We start from the raw sequence: 23,806 nt of genomic DNA on the forward strand, positions 1-23,806 counted from the left end.
GCGCAAGTGGAGGGACATGCAACCACCAAAGATACAACAATTTGGAAGGGGTGAATTAGTACTCCTGGGAAGTGATGAAGACACACATGGTGTAAAGGCGGAATCATGGTCTTTTGTGGAATGCTCCTCCACATCAGACATTCACTGCCAATGAAAAATGAGCAGACTAGGGGTGGGATGTTGGCTTAGTTTCCTGTCTAGTATGCTAGCTTTCCACTTGAAAGGTGGGTTTTTGAATGTGTAGGGGAGCTTTCAGAATGTGATTCCCCCACTCAGTAGTACAGTCCAATAGTGTAGTATACCTGTCGGTTTGAATTGTCCTTTACTTTTTTCCTCTCACTCCCTTCCCTTCTGCCATGCTGCTCCCCTTCCTTGGAGGATGCTTCCTATGTCTTTTTGTCAATTTCTCTTCCTCAGCACCTCCATGTCTCTGCTCCAGATCCACACCTTAACCTCAGCTGCTATCTTAGGCAGAGATGGAGGGCGTGTGACCTCTGCTGGACTACAATCAGTGGAGCCTGGTGGCTGTGATGTCAGTGGGGTAGTGAATGCACTCCAGGTTTTTGCCTGAACCTTCAGGAAACTGTCTAAGGTGTTGAAACCTAGTCTAAGAATAGGTTTAGCACATTGGACAGCACCTTGAAAATTTTGACTAAAACTTGGAGCAAATTCACTGTCCCACTGACATTAGAGCCACCAGATTCCACTGACTACAGCTCCCATCATCCCTGACATTCTGGCTAAGGCTGAGAGAGCTGGAGTTCAACAACATCTGGAGGGCCACAGGTTTCCTATTCGTCATCTAAAGCCTTCCTCTCTGATCCCCCCCCCATATTTGCCAATACTTAATCTCTATATCCAGAGTATCACAACAGGAACAAGCCTGGACTCTCACGCTCCCCATCCTTCTCTGGAATGGCTACAAGGGGGAGTTTAGACGCTTTCACTGTTTTTTAATTAATCATGGCTTGTCATTTTGTCTGAACCTGGCAATGAACATGTTATGAAACAAGCTATCTTCAAACTGATAAATAACAACCACCACCACAAAGTTGGCTTGTTTTAACAAACCATTATTAAGATTAACCACAATTCAGGATTTGGATGTAATGCTAAACTGTGGATAATTGAAACTAGAAATGAAAGCTTCAGAAGTCCTCATAATCACACTGATGGAGGAGAGAGGGGGATGTATGACCTTGGGGGTACGCTAGCTTCATTTTCTTCACAATAAATCATGGTTTATCATGACATACGAATAAAGCCGTGCTCTCCTAATTCTAGTCTCCTCTTCGGACCATTTATTTGGGCCTCATTCCATTGTTGTCCATGTGGCATAGGTTGTAAACCCTCTGATTTGTATAGTACCTAGTACATTTCAGTACTATATAAATGTTTAATAGTAGCAGCATGTGCTTCTGTAAATTACCATGCACATGTTTGTGAGTGCTGTTACTTTGTAGGGGGAAAGAAATGCAGGTAGATTTTTTTAAAAAAAACCTCATAATCTAGATGACAGTCTTCAGGCATGTTTATTTCTCAGTTTGGTAGATACACTGGAAATATCTGCCTTTAAAGTAAGATGAACCATTTGTATCAAACAAAAGATTTTAAAATGTGACGGGAATGCTCCTGCTTCCATAATTGCTTTGCTGGAACACCTAACCTGCACTGAAATACCTGTGAATTGATGATATTGCTTAGCAGCTTGCTTTTTTTATGTTCTTCTTTATGAACTAGGACTGTGAAACAGCACCATGTCGCCTCCACCCAGGAAACCCAGAAACAAAGCAAAACAGCCATAGAACCCAATGGAGATTTGGATCCTGGACTCCTGTACGTTGAACTGGTCGGCTTAGATTACAAGGAGGTGTTTGATAAACTCCCTTGATAAACTCCCACAGCCCTAAGACTATGATGATTTTTTTTGGGGGGGGAGCAAAGAAAGAAAGTCAGCTTTTCCAATGACATTTCTCGTCATTCTTCCCTAGTGCTCGACTACATGTGGGAAAGGCACCAGGATGAGATACGTCAGCTGTCGTGATGATCAGGGTTCTGTGGCTGATGAGGCCGCCTGCTTTCACCTTCCAAAGCCATCAGCCACAGAAGTATGTACTGTTACACCATGTGGACAGTGGAAGGCCATGGAATGGAGCTCAGTAAGCCGCTTCCTTGTTTAAGAGTAGTGTCACCCAAATACCTGCCACAGTGCCTCTTGTTGCATATTCAACGTTTAGCATTGATCAGGCATATAATAGAGAACTTTTATATGGAGGCGGGGGCAGCAAAATCCCCGAAACAGGGAACTGGTAGTGCTGATAATGGCAGCAACAACAGAGCTCTTCTTTGCGTGGAAAACGGGGCTAACAGGACCAGTTTCTAGAAGCTAATGTTGACAAAATTAAGGGAAGGTCTATAACTCCGTGGTAGAGCATGTACATGCAGAAAGTTCCAAGGTTTGTCCCTGGTATCTTTATGCAGATGGATTATCTCTGCCTAAAACCATGGAGAGCAGAAGCAGCCAGCAAGGAGGACCTAGCCTGCTGGCAGCAGCCACACCTCCGTGTACCAGGATGGTGAGGGGGCGAGACAAGGACAGGACAGTTCAGGTGAACTGGCAGGAGCACTGGATTGGCTCCACCAGTGCGCCTGCAGCACCCCCACCTTGCCCCTGCCTGCCCTGCTCCCTCATCATCCCAGTACGCAGCAGTTGCACCGCTTCTGGGAGGCCAAGTCCGCAGTACCAACTTCCCTTATGGCTGACTAGAAGGGCAAATAGCCTGCCCTGTGTAAGTAAGCTTCATGTGTTCCTGATTCTATGAAATCATCAGATACGTAGGATTTACATTCTTGAAACTATTTAATGCTAAAAAAATAGTTTTGCATAAATGAGCTTCATTTGGTATTTCTTAGAAGCGTATTTCATTGCTAAGGGCAACAGCTCCCAATTTTCTCCTCTTATTAATGCAGTGCTCTGTAACTTGTGGGCAAGGTAAGGTGACCCAGCAAGTAGTCTGCATAGATTACAGCGACCAGGTTGTTGATCGGAGCGAGTGTGATGCCGAAGATGTCCCTGCAACGGAGCAAGATTGCTCAATGCCATCATGTCAACAGATCAGTCCTGAGTACAACAGGCCAATCCATCCCTTCCCTTACCCTGATGATCATCAAAAGAACAGCCAGGGTGGAAACGGGAACCGAAATGAAGGTCATGGGCACGTACATGGGGGCAACCAGTGGAGAACTGGCCCATGGGGAGCAGTAAGTAGCTGGCGAAGGTATTTTCAATCCATTGTGAATGGGGCTTTCATGTATGCTCCCCCATGCACATGACTCCATCAAGGCATTTTCATATTTGTTTTGCAAGGAGCACCTAGGAAGATGGAAAGAGAGAAGGGGTACGGCAATTGGCATTACATAATCACTAGGCTCAGAGAGACGGGGCAATAGCCGTGGTAGAAGGAAAGAAAGCCGACGGGTATGCTTTACATTGGATTCCTGCATTGAGCAGGGGGTTAGACTCGACGGCCATATAGGCTCCTTCCAGCTCTACTATTTGATGATTCTGTTCTATAATTCTAAGGCACAAAACTCTGCCCTCCTGCTGTTGAGAAGCCCTGTCCAGGCAGTGTCCTCATTTTTGAGGCTTTGAAAGGCCAGACTTGCTAAGATTGTCTAAGATTGTCTGGCTCTTTAAAAATAAGTATTTTCAGACCAGTGAACTGATATAATTGCAACAGTGGTGTGTTTCTTCTCTGAAATCTCCCATTTGTTTTCCCCTTCTTGGTATTGTAGTGATAAAAAGGGCCATGATAACTCTCTCCTAAACTTCTTTAATGTTAAAGAGAAAACTTTTAACAACCATGCTAATGCTACCTCAGCTGAATTTTTAATGCCAGAATCTGTGATCTTCGTTTTAAAAACAACAACAATGGTGTTCCATCTAGAATATAACTTTTCAGTCATTGTTGTAAGTCTAGTAGTCATTTGGACTCCTAATTTTTCTTGCTATGACTTAGTTTGTTGTAGCTTAACCTTGATGGAGCTTTCTCAGCCTTAGACAATGCATGTTTTATAGTGTTCCAGTACATGTGCTGGTGGATTCCAACGGCGGGTCGTGGTGTGCCAGGATGAAAATGGATATACTGCCAGTAATTGTGATGTAAGAATGAAGCCAGATGAGCAAAGATCTTGTGAATCAGGGCCCTGCCCGCAGTGGGCCTATGGCAGCTGGGGTGAGGTGAGCAAAGTATTACTTCATTCATTTTATTTAAAAAACTAACCCACTCTCAAGGCGAATCTTTCTTAATTATGTAGCTATAACTGAAGATTGTTAACATTTAAGATGCATTTGAATCCCATTTCATCTTTTTATTTTTTTAAAAAATCAACGAAATAATACAAGTCAATAGGTTAAAGCAGAAGATCAGTTATCCAGATCTTCTGATTATCCCACTTTATCTTTCTCTGGTTATCTTTATTCACTGGAAATAACAAGACTATTTTATCCAGTAGTGCTGAAAGGCCCAGTTCAGACATAATGATCTCAGTCTGGTAAACCGTGGTTATTCAGCTAGGAGAAAGCCATGTTCCTGCACACTTTCTCCTCCCCTTCCATCCTCCCCTCTCTTGTGTGCCATAATTCAAGGCTTTGCTAAGCTACAGTTTCACATTAAGTCTGAACTGGAAACCTGTGATTTAATTTCTGTTTACAAAACAGGATGTAAAATCAAGATCAGATCTCAGTTTCATACCTTGATTTGTAAAAAGAGATTAACAGTGCAATCCAATAAATTTCTACTCAGAAGTAAGCTCCATTAGGTTCAATGGGACTTACTCCGAGGTAAGTGTATATTGGATTGCAGCCTCAACCACCATTTCCCAATTTGGATTTAAGAGGAAACTTATGATTTAATAAATCATAATAGAAGCACCAAAGTTCTGCATGCAAGGAAGGGAAGGGGGGGTCTGGTGCGTCCCAAGGCTTGTTCTTGCTCTAATCAGCCATGGTTTATGAGACCAAAACATTACATCTGCATCATTCCTAAAACTAAGTGGACACAGATGGAACCAGATTTTTGGAACATGTTTTATGGGGGGATAGCTCTCCAAGGTGGAGGAGCAGTTCCAGAGACTTTTCTTCTTATTCTCTGCTCTTCCTATACTGTCCCACCACCCTCAGAATCCTTGCTCATACTCTAGGACCCATTCCCAATTTTCTTCTGAAATGAATAGTAAAGGTGTCATCTGTTTCACTCTCAGAGCCAGTTTAGATGTTAATTCTTTCCCAGTTGTGAGAATCCCTCACACATCTACAGTCCCAGAAAAAAAAATGTGCAGAGTAGTAATACTGCCTTAAGCTCCTTTGGGAGGAAGGGTGGGATATAAATTTAATTAATAATAGCGACCATAACAACAACAACAATTTGTTGTTGTTATCATAATCATCTCCAGGCACTTTGGAATTCATTTTAATGAACATAGGTTAGTCGTAAAGCATCTGCCTTGCATGAAGAAGGTCCCAGGTTCAATCATTGGCATCACCGGAAAGGTCTGGGAAGGAGTCCCTGTCTGAAACCCTGGAGAGTCACTGCCAGTCAGTGTAGATAATACTGAGCTAGGAACATAGGAAGATGCCTTATACCGAGTCAGTCCATGGGTCCATCTAGCGCAGTGTTGTCTACACTAACTGGCAGCAGCTGACCAGTGTTTCAGACGGGTCTCCCAGCCCTACCGAGAGATGGCTGGGATTGAACCTGGGTCCTTGATATAAAGCAGCTTCCTATGGTCCTTTTTTCTGGTATCTACAGTTTTGAGTCTCTTGAATCAAAAGAAAAGTAATTGTCTCAGTCAGGTCAAAGAAGAAGAAGGTATTAATCAAAGTATAATTGAGCCTAGTCATTGCTAATGTGATCTGCACCCACTGCCTCCCCCAGTGTACAAAGCCGTGTGGTGGAGGAACCAGAACAAGACTGGTTGTGTGCCAGCATCCCAACGGAGAGAGATTTACTGATCTGAGCTGTGAAATCCTTGACAAGCCACCGGACCGTGAGCAGTGCAATATGCAGGATTGCCTTCGTGATGCCACCTGGAATACTGGTCCTTGGAGCTCGGTACGACCATAACATACTTCTGTTTTTGTTAATCATATTACAGATATTTCATAGGAACTGAGTGAGTGTCCTTAAAATCAAGGTGCTAATATTTGGGGGGGGTGCATGTTTGGATGTTAAAAAAGAAAAGAAAACTGCACGTAAAGGGGTTTTTTATGATGCATTCCAAATAAATAGGCATTTTGGAAGGGCATCAGCTAGGAAATCTGTTCATCTTAAAAGGCACTTTCTGCTTGTTAACAAACTTTGTACATTTTATTAGCCCATTGCAAGTGCTGCACATTACTCATCTCCACTATGAAAGAACCCTTTGCAAGCAGTTGAAAGTCATAAAAGTATTCTGTTTCCAAAATCCTTTCCTTCTGTCTGCATAGGAGTGTTGTTATAAACCCTATTATAGTTACAAGATAATTCCACGGCTAAGCTGCTGTCATCTGTGTAGCTCTTTCTGTATATTTATATCTGTGTAGTACAGACTTGTTTATTGAGATTACCTGGAAGGGGGGGGGCTTAAAAACAACAACGATAAATAGGAGTGACACAGAATGATGCTGCCATTGGGCTACATCAAGGGATACCTAGGATGCTTGGCTTTCTGGGTGTATAAATGGTGAAGGCCAAAGTGGGATGTTTTTAACACTGGCTTCTTAACTTCTGAGTCATACCCACCTTACATCAGCAGATTGCTTAACTGTTTCTGATTTAAATATTCTGTTACTTGCTCCAACCCCTTTTGATTGGCTGGCCTAAATCCCTGATCTTTAGAAATTCAGGTAGGCTTGGAAGCAGCTGGTCATTTTACATTTGCTGCATATATCCCACTGTCAAACAAATCAAACATGTAACATCAGAGCACTTAGTAGGAGAAAGCAAGGAGAGCGGACACTACTGCTCCTTCTCCTTGCTCCTGACACTGCTCGCCCTGCTGGAGAGGACAGAACAGGAGCAGCCAACTTGGTGCCCTCCAGATGTTGTTGGACGCCACTTTCCATCAGCCCCAGACAACACAGCAAGTGATCAGGTACAATGGGAATTGTAGTCCAATAGCATCTAGAAGATATGTGGTTGGCTACCCATGGTGTAGGTGAACAGGCAGCAACAGCAAGGAGGAGGAGTACAAAGTGCAGGGTCTCCAGAGGTTGGCAATGGCTGCACTGTTGCGACATGGGCCTCAACAGATGTCCAATGATGCCAAACCATGGCACCTGCCCTGAAGAACACACATGGATCTGTTAACAGCCATGTATCTAGGAACACTGGTCTCCTTGATTCTGAACAAGTGGCTGGAGATCTGACAACTTGCTCTCAACTACATTAGCTTACAGGTAGTCCCATGACTAAGCAGCTTTTATGGAAAAAAGGAAATGAGATCATGGCAGGTTTTGTTCTTTGCATACTGGCCCCATACGTGACATGGGTATCTCTAGAGGATTTTCCTGTGCTGGGAACAATCCAGGGTTGGTACCGTTAGACGTGTGCTTCCAGCACAAGCAGACTGGCAAGTGGAGAGGATCCAGCTATTTTATAGAAATGCAGGGGAAGTTTCCATTTTGTGTGACAAGATCTGTTGATTAATGCAAACTTTCCATAAGCATTTTACTTTCCAGTGTCAGAGAAAAAAATGATAAGGTGAGGTAGTTTCTTAGGATACATCCTAGGAAAAAATGTTGTTGTTGCCTCTAGAGACACTGATTAGTGCTCCAGTTCCAGGGTGATTATGAGGAAAGTCTGTGTCACATCAAACAGGACCATTTTCCAAGGAGCATTGTCCAGACCCACTGTTGAGGGGAAAGGGAAGGGGAAGATAGGCCTAAGCATCTGTTCCCTCCTCACCTCCCCCCCAAAAAACCCCTGCAGATCTTTCAAAAAGTGGGTGGCGCGTCAAAGTCAACCATCAAGCCCTCTTTTCTCATCAATAGACCCATGGAGTGGCAGTATGGAGTAAAACAGTTGCTCTGTCCCCACCTTGCCAGCCCATTTATAGGAGGGAGGGCAAGAATCTTGTGTTTGATACAGCCATCCTTCTTTCACAGGTTCCACCAAATGGATTAGGCAGGCTTCCGTTTTTGTTGAAAATCAGCTTCCCTTCATCAGAGGTTCTTTTTGTGTGGAAGCATTCCGTAGATGCTTATTCTCAAGTAATTACTGAGGTTGTGGGAAGTACGCATGTGTGAAAAGCAGCCCATGAGTTTACAGTACAGGTGAGGATCCTCTGAGCCATTCCCTTCAGAGAGTCCTGTTTGGCCCCTGAGGCCATTTCCCCCAAACCATGCCCACCTGCCGACCTCACTAGTGACATCAGTGGATGGGTAGAAGGACAGGATTTAATCCTGCATTGGCTATGTGACCCCAGCAGGGAACTAGATCGCACAGAGAAGGCAGCAGGATTCAATCCCTACTCACCAGCTGAGCAGGGATTAAAGCCCTGTGCAAAAGCGCCCTTTGAAGCAGCTTGTGCGTGTGAGCTACTTCAAATATGCTTTTACAGCATCTTTAAGACAGCTGCTATCTCCCTGCCCTACCCTTAAGTCTCTGCAATTGGAGACTTAAAGGGGAAGGAAAGGAGAATTGGAAGAGGCTTTTGCAAGTCTTTCCCCTCCCCCTTTAAGTTCCTGATCACAGAGAATTAAAAGGGAAGCATGGCAACAATTGGAAAAAGCTTTTGCAAGTCTCCCCCTTCCCCTTTAAGTCCCCAATCACTGAGACTTAAGTGAAGTGCAAGGGATTTTGACAGGTGGGTAACCCTGTCTACCTGCCAATCATGTTTTATCATAATGACATGTGATTGACATGTGGGCAACCCCACCCACCTGTCAAATTTGGCCTGCAAGGCAGATCCTGATAAGGATCTGGCCCATGGAGCCAAAAAAGTTCCCCAACCCTTATTTACAGAATGAACTCATCCTGCTTTCTGCTGGACTCCCTCGTGAATCATTTACCCTCCTCTGGCCATGTGAGTATAAAACATGGCCACAATAGTGGCCGAATAGGAAACCATTGATGTGTCCATTTAAAAGTCTCATACCAATCAATATCTTTATTGTGTTATAATGTAATTTACAATTTTTGAAGTCCTAATTTGACTCTGAAGCACTTTATATTAAAAAGGCGGTCCTTTTCATCCGGTATATGAACCTCCAAAGCAGGCATGATTTTCATAGTGCTATTGCTGGAATTGTCCTTCATTTGTTCTGTCCTTCACTGCTGTTTCTGTGGAACACTTTGTGACCATTTTTAATTTTCATACCTCAGCAAATGATGTAATAGCCATACATTTGCTTAAGTCATATTTGTGTGGTGCTTTTTCATTACAAGGGACAGTGCTATAAAATACCTTCATCCAAGGTGTTAATGTAACCCTTTCTACTTTGAGGGGCAAAGTTGGTGCTAAACGCAATTGTGCTCTGTGTAGCTAGGCATCTGCATGCATTGGGTTTTCTCCCCAAGCCAGGGGTGGCCAGCCTAGTGCCCTCCAGATGTTGTTGACTACAACTCCTGTCATCCCTGTCCATTGACCATGCTGGCTTGGGCTGATGTGAGTTGTGGTCCACAATATCTGGAGGACACCATGTTGGCTGCCACTGCCCTAAATTATGTATGAAGATTGTTGTTGACATTGGATTGCTTTGAACATTTACAGAGGACCAAAGGTGTAATTCAGCATATGTATTTTAGCAATGTCCTCCTCTGTTCTTCAGGAGCAGTCCCTGCTAAAAATCCTTGGCCCACTCCATTGGAGCTCCTCCTTAGTATAATAAGACTTTCCCATTTGGATTTAAAATAGAGAGTTCAGTCAAGTATTCTTTAACCATGCAGGCAACAATTCCAGGTGACAATAATAATATTGTTTGAAAAAGAATCAGGGAAGCCCTTCAAAAAATAAACATGCTTCGTAACGCCACATGTACACGATTAACTCAAATCACGTTTGCATACAGCGTTGAGATCTAGACACCTAAATTAGTACAATGTTAGTACAATGCGTAGCTAAATGTGCTGATTCGCTAAATGGAGTACTGCGGTTTAAAAAAACAAATGTCTTCTAGCATGCTGTTAAAGAAGTAATGACAGTAGTTTAGAAAGCCTAATACGTAATGCTCAGGATTGGGCTTAATGTGCATAAATGAAAGCTCATCAGATCTTGAAATGGACGACACTCTGTGGTGCAGAAGTAACATGTGCCCTAAGTTGCATATCTGTGTCCTCTTGCTCTGTCTCTCCTCTGCCCCCCTCCGCCGCCTCCCAGCCATACAAGTGCAGTCGGCCCACCCTCCTTCCTACTCACCATTCTAGGTCTGAAGGTAAAAGGGCAGGTGGTATCAGACCTGAAGTAAGTTCTAGCTGTGCTGCTCATTGCAAAGTAGTTGAGCCCTTCCAGGTTGGGATCTGGCCCCAGTCTTTAGATGGATGCATGGAACAGTAAACTGTGCTTCCATTCTTAACACGAAGTCTTTGGCTTTTCAGTGGCGAGTCTTGTGACCCAAACATTCAGAGTTCCTTGTTTAACAAAATTCCAGCTGTCCTTCCATGTGAAAAATCCCTCAGAAAAAAATTAATCTGCAGGGCTGAGCCGCTTGTTCAAATATCATCAAAAAAATTTTTGTCAAATATCTAAATTTTACCAAAATTTAATTTAAGCTGCTTACAGTTTCAATGACAGATAATACAAATGGTGCTGAGAGAGATGAGACTAAAACACTAATAAATGAGCTTAAACAAAGATTTGTTGCATTGCCTGAAAACTGCAACCAATGTTTGTCTACCTCATTTTGAGACCCTGTGCTTCTACAGTAGGTAATAGAAGAAAGTTGTATTTTCGTTTCATATTGCCACACACTTTCTCCTAGCTCTGACATTTATTACCGCCTTTCTGTTGTAAATGTTTCTACTTCATCTGTACCAGATGGAGTGTTGCTTCTATGTTTTTGGACACTTTTGAAACAAGAGTATAATATTGGCTGAAACTTTTTTTCAGCAGAATGGATTTCTTTATGTATTTATGTTAATGAAGTGTATTTATTTTTCAACTATTGTTATTTAATTTTTTTTAAATGTTGCATTTACAATGTTTGAATGCTGGGAAGAGGAGAAAAAAATTAAAAGTAGAATGTAATCATCAATACGTTTTGTAGATTTTTTTTATTTTTTTTTTTGGCTTTGATATCTTAGAGTCATGATGTGTATTTATTTCATACTATGGGAGAGCAAAGTCTTCTGAACACAAGACGTTCAGGCCTGTTCCAAAGGAACAGATCATTTTTATACTGCAGTAATATAAATGAGAATGTTTATGCAAAGATCAATGTGCTCTTATTTTGCTGTCAGTGTTTAGAAGACCACTGTACCGTGTAACTTCATGGCCAGTGCAAGCAAGCTGATGACGTACATATGTACTGCCTTCAAGTCGATTCCGACTTATGGCGACCCTATGAATAGGGTTTTCATGAGGCTGGGAGGCAGTGACTGGCCCAAGGTCACCCAGTGAGTTTCATGGCTGTGTGGGGATTCGAACTGTGGTCTCCCAGGTCGTAGTCCAACACCTTAACCACTACGACACACTGGCTCTCCAAGCTGATGATGTGCAGAGCTAGTATAGTGTCATGGTTAAAAGACTGCACCAGGTGGACCTCACTTCAGATTCTGTGTCCTCCATGAATGGACATAAGTATCCTTACACAAAACACTACCCTCAGCTCAGCACCTCTATTTGTGGTAATAGTGCTGACCCTACTGGTCAGTACAACTTACTGAGATAATGTATCTCCTAATGTGATGCAATGAAAACTCGAAAATACTAGCCCTGTTCAGGCAGGGAATTCCAGTGCAAGTAGGGTCCACCCCACCCATTCCATCCATTTCAGGACTGAGCAGGAAGATCTGAAGGGGGCTTCTAAGTGGATTCAGCTGAACGAGCTTATAAGCCTCCCTGCAGGGCATCCTGTGTTATCATGGTTCCCAATTGTTAAGAAGCTTATATTTGTATTCAGCTGAACATGTGTCGAAATCCCTTTCAGGCCTTCCTGCACAACGAGGGAAGCTGGTAATGAGCAATGATGGGAGAGCACCATACCTGTTGGCATTCCCCATTCAGGCACCACACTTGAACAAGGCTACTACGCCAGCATTATCGGTTCATTCACGCCAACATAAATAGTTCACATGGAAATGTTCACACAATCCACTCTGATCCAAATACGAAATGTTCCTGGCCTGTTGTGGTGGCATGTGCTGCTATAGCAGCCAAGGGAGGCCTGTTGAGATCCAAGAAGTTGAACATGACCTACCGACCATATACTGTGGCCCTTTTGGAGGCATTACACACCTGGTTTGACTGGTTGTTTGGGTTTCTAAAACAGGAGCTGCCATAGGAGGACAGGCCACAATCCATGTCAGGTGGGCTGTGTGAAACTTGATGGGTCACAAATTGTGCATGCCAAGATTACAAATTGAGTAGAGGCACTTGTTATTTTAGCTCTTGTATTGTCAGTTTTTATTTCTTTCCAATGAACTGATAAATAACCTGCTGGCGATGGTTTATGTTATGTCTCCTTTGTGTATGTGTTTAAATGTGTTTTGTGTATCTGTTTTACCTGATCCGTGAATCAGAATGCACTTGATCCTGTTTCAGCTTTGCCAGTGAATATAATATAGATAATTGAGCTTACCTCCCTGCATAAATTAATGGTGCTTGGAGTTAGCGGAACAACATTTTAATTTTGAGCATTCTCTTTAGTACTCATTAGTACTAATTTTTTGGCTTCTCTGGTATCTCTCTCGTGGAATATGAATAAAAAACAAAGACACAATTGTTTAAGAATTCCTAATGTTTGAACAAGCCCACGGTAGCAGTCAGGGCTGGCACCAGGCATGCCTGGGCCCTTAGGAACCAGCCTGTCCTAGGCCCAAAGCCCCGTAGCCCGGCTCCTCCATGTAGGTGGTGCGGGGCTAATAAACCAACCCGCGTGTCCCACCTACCTTTATTGTCCCTGTAAATGATGTGTGTGCCTGCCATCAACCAAGATGGCAGCAGAGGAGTCAACCCCTTAGGGAAGCCTCTGCCGCTAACTTAGTTGATGGCAGGCATGTGTGCGCTGCGTGCGCATGCCTACCATCAACCAAGATGGCAGTGGGGGTATGAGTCCCTTAGGGAAACCTCCACTGCCATCTTGGTTGATGGCAGGCATGCACACACAGCGTGCATGTCATTCACAGGAATGAGAAAGGTAGGTGGGACCGAAGCCCGCACTGTCTATATGGGGGGGAGGTGCCTGGGAGCTCCATCTCTGTGATCCACAGCAGGGTCAGGAGCCGATGCTGCTGCTATTCACAGAATAGGAGCACAATCCTCCCACCTAAGGAGAGGCCTCTCTGGGCCATAGGGGCCCTCAACCAGAGCCTGGCCTGGCCGCCCCCTGGCCCTGGCCCTGGCCCTGGCCCTGGTAGCAGTCATATAGAGAATATTGCAAAAATATGCTTCATATTTTTTGGGTGAGTTGGTACAGCTTAATCTGTAATATAGAGAGGCAATGTTGTTAGTGTTGCTCCAAAAATTTGTCAATGCCGACTCAAGAGCCAGAGGGCATATCTTAAGTGGCGGGTAATTGACATATATAACATTCACAGTAAACTGGAAGGTACCAAATGCCTGAATCAATTGAATAATATTCTCATTTGGAAATGGTTAACTTGAGTCAGCTCTTGGTAGACTGAGGCTACACTCCTGAACAGCCTTATCAGGAAGTAAATTCCTTTTAATGCACTTGGACTTACTGCCAGTTAAACATGTTTAGGATTGTCTCTTAAGTCTACAGTGCTAAATATATTTGCTTGGTAATGTCCGACTAAATCAGTAGGAATTAGAGACAAGTTTGTACTAGAGATGTGAAGGCCTTTTCCCTGGTTTTCCCTGGTTCTTTTTCAAGGCCTTTACCTCTTTTTGTACATGACTATTACTGCATGCTTGATAGGTTTGCATAGTCAAGTCCCATGTGTACCAGTAACACACGGGAACCACATGTCAAGCAAAAACACATCATTATTTACCATGCCAATCCCTCCTTAGGGGTTGGTACCGGTGACATGAAAAGTATCAACAGCATCAACCCATCGCACATCATTCCCATACACAAATATTACCAGGCCAGTGTAGGGTCTGATCACATGGAAGCAGTGATGAAGCTATAACAGTAATTGTTAATGAAATTACTCCATCATACATGCATGCATGCCTGATTCAGTGGGTTGCAGGGTGCAACACACGTAGAATGGTGAACTTCACAAGTGCCTTCAACGTGCTAAATCCAATTCATGTCTCAGCACTTACTTCCCATATGCTTAGGATTAGAGTCTTAAGAATCATGACAGCTAGAAAAGACATGGTGAATTTAGTTTTATTTACTTTATTGGGAAGAACATAGGAAGCTGCCTTATGCCTGGTCAGACCATTGGTCCTTCTAAATCATTACTGTCTACATTGATTGGCAGCAGCTCTCAGTCTTTCCCAGCTGTACTTGGGGATGCTGGGGATTGAACCTGAGACATTTTCCCTGCAAAGCATGTGCTCAGTAGGTAAGCTATGGTCCTCCTCTGGCCTTGTTGCACACCCAAGATGAAGTGGCTGTCATCACAGTATTATGTGAGCAAGAAATTCCAGTATGGGTTGGTTTGTTTTTGGTTTTTTGCTACATCCTTTCGCTAAGTCATTACACAGTTTGATTTTATCTCTAAAATAATCCAAACATGCCTATCACACTTTTTTTTGCAAGCCACAATTTATACATATGGTTGCCATTTATAAAGACACTATTCACATGTGTGTGTGTGTAGGCAGGCAGGCAGATAGACAGATAGATATTCTCAGGAATTGGCTCCCAAGTACAAAATATTATACATGATGAAGCCTTAAATAATTTCTTGAACACGCAAAGTTTGAAGTGAGTTCACATATTGTTCTCTACAGGAGGCCCTATGAGTGGTGCTTGATTCACTGTGCCACTCGGGTTCTTTCCATCCCACAGTCATTGCCCTTAGGCCTTGTTCATCATCAAGATTAACCTCAGAGTTAACCTGTTGAAATCAATGGACTTAGTACTTAAGTGGATCTCCTCTAAATATGACTAAGTTGAATATCACCCACACTGATTATGTTTGTTATGAACCCATTTTCCACTTTGTGGAAGTAACTGCAAGTAAGTGCTATTACTGTTATGAAATTCTGTCCAGGGTTTACATCTTAATGTTAGCTGTATACAGCCTGAGGGAGATTTGTGCTTTTTCTTCAGCATATTTAAACCCATATTCCTTTGCTTACGTAATGCATTCCTCTGTCCCACCAATCAGGTGTGGATATACATTTGAAAAGCTCATATCACATGTATAGGGATATGTCATCACTGGGAATCAGGAATGGAAATGAAACCTTTGCTTGTACACATTTATAAACTGTGGCAAGTATCGCATATGCCTGGGCTTCAGGGTTTTAAAGGAGCATGCAGATCCTCTCTGAACCGTTGGCAAAAAGGAGAGACCTGATGCTCAACGGAGGCACTTGTGGGATGATTAGTGCTGAATCAGATTAGTGGTCCATTTCCATCAGGGTTCCATCCCCCACCAGACGCCTACTAGATGCCAGAATGAAATAAACATGTAAGATATGATGAGACTATACATCTCCCCTGTTTCTTGTTGTACCCCCTTCCCTAGCAGAGGTCATATCTATGATGACCAACAAATCTGCATTTCTTTTTATTTTATTTATTTGTTTGTTTATTTATTTATTTATTATTTGATTTTTATGGCACCCTTCCCCCCAGCAGGAGCCCAGGTCAACAAATAAAAGCACCAAAAACACTTTAAAACATCATAAAACAGACCTTAAAATACATTAAAACAAAACAACTTCAAAACATTTTTAAAAAGCTTTAAAGACATCTTAATTTTTTTTTAAAAAAAACATATTGTTTTAAAAAAATACTTGCACATCTGATATTGAGCCAGACCACTGGTCCATCTAATCCAGCATTTTCTTTTCTGCCCAGCAGTGGCTGTCTCAGGTCTCTGAGATCCTTGAACTGCAAATGCCAAGGACTGGACCTAAAGACTGGACCTGCTTCTTTTTAAAAGCAGTTTGTATTAGTGAGCTCTGTAGTTTTGTAGTTTGCCTTCACTAACAGTTTAGTGAGTAGCTTCAAGAGTTTGTATGGGGAGAGAATTGTTCTTTGCCTTTTATATTCAGCTTCTTTCCTAATCATTCTATATATCTTCTTCTGACTTTTTCAATGCCATAAACCAAGGGCCTGATCCCAGAATGGAAGCTTTTGCAACTACAGTCCTTGGGCATAATCATGGCTGCAGAAATGAGAGTGAACTGAACATATAAGAGGATAGCAGACATGCACTGGGAAGCCTAGAAAGGGCCAGTCTGATGATCGCCCTCTTCCCAATGGACCAGCAAGGGAACAGGAGCAGAATTATTTTCTAACACTACTTTATTAGCTGAAATATCACTCCTTTATTCCCTAGGTAAATTTTGTCATTCTACAATAGCACCAGTGTCCAGAAGCATTGGCTACACATTCTTTCCACGTTGCTCTTGGTCTCTTTATTTTCATTCCTGCCCTGGTTTCCTGCACTAAAATGCCCATGGGAGTTCTCCTTCCTTCTTTCAGAGAACTCCTAAGTCTGCAATCTAACCCTGTTACTGGTGCCTTGTCATTTGCTACATAACCACCCAGTTTCTCTTCTACTTTGAAATGCGTTAGGGAGAGAGTCCTTAAGCAAGGAAGGCATAATTGCCTTTAACTTCAATTTAGCTGAAACCTCCAAAGTGAATGCTTTATTGGTTTGCTTTTTAAAAAACTCTTGGTATCCCTTTTTCCTAACAAGTTGGGCATTGTGCATAAGTCTTGGATGACTTCTTGTTGGTCTTTCATGAATCTGTTAAAAAGATCTTCAGCCCTCAGAGCTGGTTCACAAAATGTAGAAGAGGATACAGTACATTTTAATGTATCCAAATGGTCTGGATGTTATCAAACATCGGGAAATTTGAAGTTCACTCAAGTAGTAGTATTAGTTTGCACATGAGGAGGAGAAGAGAGGAGAGCAAATCTAAATTGTAGTGTGATATTGCCTAGGACAATGGCTTAAGTTAATTCCATTGTCTCCATGTAATAGGCTTTACATATCGTGACCCCATAAGCAGAGAATGTGAGGGAATAACAAAGAAAATGTGGTCATGGCAACTTGTATTTAAGGATACAAAAAGATGCCATGTCGTTTCATTAGAACAAATCCAAGAGCCAGAGTAGGATACTAATAGTATGTGGCCCTACTGTGCTTTTCTCTTCAAGGAAATGTTTGTCTCCCCCAAAGTACTGATTTAATAGCAGTTATTTAATAACATGTTCCAGTATAGAAAACTAACAAAGGTTAATGAAATCTCTTCTCTTTGAGCTGAATGATTACAGCAAATTCTAAAAGCTGTCCATATTTTTATCCCCATTAAGTATTGACCACTTATATATTATATCTTTAAATATGCTGTAAACTCACAGAAAACTATGGGCAACAGACATTTTCTTACCTGATACACCAGAAATAGTACACTAGAAGTTCTGTCTTCATAAATAAATGATAAGGTAATTGGTACTGAGTGTAAACGACAACTAATGATCACTTCCATATAGGGATAGAAAAAATGTCATTTTACCAATCTTAAATTCAGTTCTCCAGCTAATTGCCATTTTTTTAAACAAAATCCTCATGAAAGTTCTCTAGCACTTCAGAGCGATTTCCCCCCTAATAAACACATTTTTATAAACATCAGTTTTGACTAATGTACAATTTTTGCAAGTAATTTCTTATCATACAATGCCTCTTTGTATGTTATTTTCACCCATACATTCATTTTTATGCACATTTTCCCCTAACATACACATTTGTTAACCATTGGTTGGTGAACTGCACGGCAAAATTTTGGTTCTCACATTGATTCAGAAAGTGCGAATTTTATTGATTTGGCTTGAAATGTGAACTGAATCAAATTTTGCCTCCATCCCTACTTCCACACAGTCCATTCTGATTAGCACACTTTGCAGATTCTATCACCCTATGGCAGAGCTTGGAAAAGTTACTTTTTTGAACGACAACTCCCATCAGCCCAATCCAGTGGCCATGCTGGCTGGGACTGATGGGAGTTGTCGTTCAAAAAAGTAACTATTCCAAGCTCTGCCCTATGGTCTGGATTATATAGATCTGTCTTTGGGAAAGTAGTGGGAGGAAGTTCTTGCAGAGTGAGTTGCACTACTCAGATCTTATGTCTTGTAATATTGTCCAACTCTACAGTCTATGGTTCTGTTACAATGCATAGTACCCTAGCCTAATAGGAACAAATAGTTTCAGACAATATAGAACTGCTCAGCATTTAGCTAGAAATGAAGGGACTGCTAGTACAGGTTGATGTTATGGATTCATATGGTCCAAATGATTTTTTTCCCTATCACCAGATGACCTTTTCAACTTCTTTATGGGATATATTCACATGTATCCGAGCCTTGGTTTGTATTGAACCAAGTCACTGTGCAGACCAAACAACTTTCATTTGTGCAGTGCAACTTCCCCTCCCTCTCCTCCTCCCACAGTCAGATTTGGAAGGGTGGAGGGTGTGCAGGGAGAGGAGAGGGAGAAATCCCATTGCACAAACAGAAGTCATTCCACTTGTGCTAGGACTTTGTTGGAATCAGCCATTTGTATATAATTCCACTTGTGTTCAAAGGCCAACTTGATTCACATATTTAAAAATCAAGATCAAAACGCAGGTTTTCCACCAATGTAAATGCTTTTAAAATTATATCTAAGACTACACTGTATGCCAGCATTTTCCATAATACAAAGAAATTGTTGTGTTTGGGAGAAAAGTTTGTGTGAACATATCCTTAGAAGCATCACTCTTAAGGGATCATCACTTTAGCATTATGTTCAAACCACCAGTGGTCCTGGTTTAAAACAAATTCTGTTAAGCTTCAAAAGAACCCAGCATCAACCATGTGTTATGAAGTTGACTTGTTCAACTAACCATTGTGTGTTTTAACCCAGAATTCTTGGTTTGAATGTAATACTAAACCAAATCAAATCAAATTTTATTATGCAGTCAATGACCCACAATACAAGCGATTTAAACAATTTCCCCAGCAAATTAAAACTCAATACAGTATCAACGATAATGCTTTGTTTAAAAATTCGAACTAGCACCGAGTTTCCTTTTCCGTAAAATCTGGGCTATACAAAGAAACTTTGCGACTGATTCAGTAATGGCCTTATCCTTGTCAGATGGAAGGTAATGCAATAGCCATTCAATAGATCTACCTGGGAAAGTTTTAGTAATTGGGAGAATCAGTTTGATATGAGCATCCTTGTATAATTCACAGTTGAATAGAACGTGATCGATGGTTTCAATCACCCCCGGCTTACAGAAACGCCTTTCCTGGGGAATTGCCTGGAAACGGCCTACAAGAATCGCAGATTGGAGGCAGTTAAATCTGCTCTAGTGAACAGGAATCTATATTGTGATAGAGTCAATTTTTTGAGGTAGGCCGCAGGATTTGGGAAGAGAAAGCTCAGACCAAAATAAAGCGGTGAACATGATGTTTGTGAACTGGACATTGAGTACTTACTGTAGGTCTATGTCCCTAATCCGCTGGCCAATGATGTAGTTTGCTACCTTCCAGTCCCAAGTAGCCAAAAGATCCAATGAGAGGTCAAGATGCTTTATCTTCTCATTGAAAATTTTGGACCAGGAACTTATGAAGGAATCTCTCCATATTAGATGTACATACCCTAGAGGGGGTCCTGCATAGGCCACTTTAGTCCAAAATCTAAAGGTCAGGAGCCAGGCTGAACACTCAATTAATGTAAAACCCGCTTCGAGTCGGAGTCCCGCAGCAGATGCACAGCGTGGCAGCCCAAATATGGAGCACAAAAAGCATGAAAGCACCGCCTCAACTTTAGCGCTGAAACTTAATACCCATATAGGGATGCCATATAAAAGCTGCGAGAGGATTTTTACTTTAAATATTTGAAGGGCAGCTGGAATACTAAACCAAATACTAAACCAAAAGTCTTTAAAGATGAAAACAACTCTGGAAAAATCCTCTTTTTGGCCATACAGCAGGAGGAGAAAGGACCAAGTGAACACATGTCTTTGCTTGAGCATGTTGGGTCTTATCCACATAGCACTACACCATGGTTTAGCATTTCTCATGAATGCAGCACAGGTTTCATTTTAGGAGTGGTGTGGTTGTAGCAGAGAGATCACTTAATATCTGTGGCCACATTTGGCTTGGCCTTAAGTGATGTTTTCAAGGTCTTAGTGCAACAATGGAAAACCTTTTTGGCCAAGTGGACCAGATCTTTATCTTCCCCTCCCCTGTGGCCCAACTTTGAAAGGTGGATGGGATCACCCACCAGTCATCTGATATCATAATGACAGGTGATTGACACCATAAAAACCCAGCACTTTACACAACACTTCCCAATAATCACCTATTTGTTGAGCATTTGGGAAGCACTGTTCAAGGGGCTTTGCAGGCTTTGTGCTTGGCATTTGGGACATGCAGAGTAGCTAAGTACGGGACTTGCAAAGTGCTATATGCAGTGCTTTCCAAATGCCTGACAAGCAGTTGATTGTTGGGCATTTGGGAAGCACTTTGCAGGCCTTGTGCTTAGCTCTTCCCAACCACTGACCACAGGGCTAGCAAAGTGCTTGGCACAGCACTTCTGAAGTGCCTGGCAATTAGCTGGTTCTTGGGGACTTGGGAAACTCTGTTCAAGGGACTTGGCAGGCACTGCTAATTGGCAGTAGCTGCAAAGCCTCTTTTAGCCAAGCCCTGCCTTTACCTGCCCCACACTAGTTGTCATAAACGACATCAAGTGTAGAGCAAGTGGGTATAGCTTGGCCAAAATGACCTCACAGGCCAAATTGTTGTTGTTGTTGTTGTTGTTATGTGCCGTCAAGTCGACTACGACTTATGGCTACCCTATGAATCTGTGATCTCCAACAGCATCTGTTGTGAACCACCCTGTTCAAATCTTGTAAGTTCAGATCTGTGGCTTCTTTTATGGAATCAATCCATCTCTTGTTTGGTCTTCCTCTTTTTCTACTCCCTTCTGTTTTTCCCAGCATTACTGTCTTTTCTAGTGAACCATGTCTTCTCATTATGTGTCCAAAGTATAATAACCTCAGTTTCATCATTTTAGCTTCTAATGGTAGTTCTGGTTTAATTTGTTCTAGCACCCAATTATTTGTCTTTTTCACAGTCCATGATATGCGCAAAGCTCTCCTCCAACACCACACTTCAAATGAATTGATTTTTCTCTTATCCGCTTTTTTCACTGTCCAACTTTCACATCCAAACATAGAGAATGGGAATACCATGGTCTGAATAATCCCGACTTTAGTGTTCAGTGATACATCTTTGCATTTGAGGACCTTTTCTAGTTCTCTCACAGCTGCCCTCCCCAGTCCTAGCCTTCTTCTGATTTCCTGACTATTGTCCCCATTTTAGTTAACGACTATGCCAAGGTATTGATAATCCTTGACAAGTTCAATGTCCTCATTGTCAACTTTAAAGTTCCATAAATCTTCTGTTGTCATTACTTTAGTCTTTTTGACGTTCAGCTGTAGTCCTGTAATCCTGCTTTTGTGCTTTCCTCTTTAATTTTCATCAGCATTTGTTTTAAATCATTATTGGTTAGTGCTAGTAATATGGTATCGTCTGCGTATCTTAAATTATTGAAATTTCTCCCTCCAATTTTCACACCTCCTTCATATTGGTCCAATCCCGCTTTCTGTATGATATGTTCTGCATATAGATTAAATACATAGGGTGATAAAATACACCCCTGTCTCACACCTTTTCCAATGGGGAACCAATCAGTGTCTCCATATTCTGTCCTTACAGTAGTCTCTTGTCCAGAGTATAAGTTGAGCATCAGGACAATCAGATGCTGTGGCACCTCCATTTCTTTTAAAGCATTCCATAGTTTTTCATGATCTACACAATCAAAGACTTTGCTGTAATCTATAAAGCACAGGGTGATTTTCTTCTGAAATTCCTTGCTCCATTCCATTATCCAACGTATGTTTGTGATATGATCTCTGGTACCTCTTCCCTTTCTAAATCCAGCTTGGACGTCTGGCATTTCTCGCTCCATATATGGTAAGAGCCTTTGTTGTAGAATCTTGAGCATTACTTTATTTGCATGAGACATTAAGGCAATACTTTGATAATTACTGCATTCCCTGGGATCCCCTTTCTTTGGAATTGGGATGTATATGGAACGCTTCCAGTCTGTGGGCCATTGTTTAGTTTCCATATTTCTTGAAAGATTTTTGTCAACATTTGGACAGATTCAGTCTCAGTAGCTTTTAGCAACTCTATTGGTATGCCATCTGTTCCAGGTGATTTGTTTCATCCATGTATTTTAAGAGCAGCTTTCACCTCGCATTCTAAAATTTCTGGTTCTTGATCATACGGTTCCTCCGTGAATGAATCTGTCATCCCAGCATCTCTTTTATAGAGTTCTTCAGTGTATTGCTTCCATCTTCCTTTTATTTCATCTCGATCAGTCAGTGTGTTCCCCTGTTGATTATTCAACATCCCTACTCTTGATTTAAATTTCCCTTTCATTTCTCTAATCTTTTGGAATAGGGCTCTTGTTCTACCCTTTTTGTTGTCCTCTTCTATTTCTATGCAATAACTATTGTAATAGTTCTCTTTGTCCCATGAGGAGGCCTGGTGTGCCAAATTCAGCCTGGGGGCCAGGGATTCCTCACCTCTTAGTGGAATGCAATGCATCTTTATACTATGTACAGAGTTACCCATACTGTAATTACATAGGTATCTCCATTGCTGAAATAACTGAAAAAGCGAAATGTCAGCTAAATTAGGTGTGGAAATTGCACATTCTTACAGCTTCCTAGCAAGCCCTTCAAATTTCTAGAGCAACTTTCATCATGTATAAAGACTGAAAGGATTTTGGAGTATGGCCTTGAGAAAAGAAGAGCACAGTTGCCTCACCCTGATGGAAAGCGTAGCATTGCCACAAAAATAAATTTAGTAGTATTATCTACTTCAGTGAGACCCAAGGTAATACATTAATAAGTATTACCTGTTTAAGCTAAACAGTTCCAAAAAAAAGCTCTTATGGACACATTGGAGCAAATTCTGAGTCATCTATATATCACCCTAGACCTAGCAAATCATTTCAGAGATGATCATTCCCATATAGAAGAGATTACCAAGGAGAACAGCATTAACTGGAATATATGAATCTATTTAAAAATGAACTAGAAATGTGTTTGAAAAATAAAAATAAGGCAGGTTGAAAACTAGGTGTCAAAAGCCTGAGGGAAACAGCAGATCTGAAAAATAAAGTGTTCTTCAAATTTGCATGTGAAATGTGTGAACTCTCCTTCAATGTCATCAGCATGAATTTAAGCACACAGATATATTAGCTACAGATACATTAGAATCAATCTACTTGTTTTCAGAGGTTGTGAAGAGGCCCTTTGAATGGGTCCCACAGGACTGGGGAATGAAGAGGGTTCATGCAGGGAAATATATCAACTCATTTAGGAGCAAGAAAACCTGATGTATATCAAAACTGGTTTAAGTCATAGAACTGTGATTCTGACT

At 41.8% G+C, this 23,806-nt stretch overlaps 1 protein-coding gene across 2 annotated transcripts in view; it reads left to right on the plus strand.

Moving 5' to 3' along the window:
* Positions 1–23,806, plus strand: part of ADAMTS9 (ADAM metallopeptidase with thrombospondin type 1 motif 9) — a 186,558-nt gene that overhangs the window by 117,620 nt on the left and 45,132 nt on the right. For both annotated transcript variants that reach the window (XM_061618724.1, XM_061618725.1), the window contains exons 24-28: positions 1,741–1,836; positions 1,992–2,159; positions 2,971–3,261; positions 4,079–4,240; positions 5,937–6,113. In XM_061618724.1, coding sequence (XP_061474708.1) covers positions 1,741–1,836; positions 1,992–2,159; positions 2,971–3,261; positions 4,079–4,240; positions 5,937–6,113 — 894 coding nt within the window. The remainder of the gene's footprint in view (positions 1–1,740; positions 1,837–1,991; positions 2,160–2,970; positions 3,262–4,078; positions 4,241–5,936; positions 6,114–23,806) is intronic.

This window comes from Rhineura floridana, chromosome 3, assembly GCF_030035675.1.
Source record: "Rhineura floridana isolate rRhiFlo1 chromosome 3, rRhiFlo1.hap2, whole genome shotgun sequence".
NCBI lineage: Eukaryota > Metazoa > Chordata > Lepidosauria > Squamata > Rhineuridae > Rhineura > Rhineura floridana.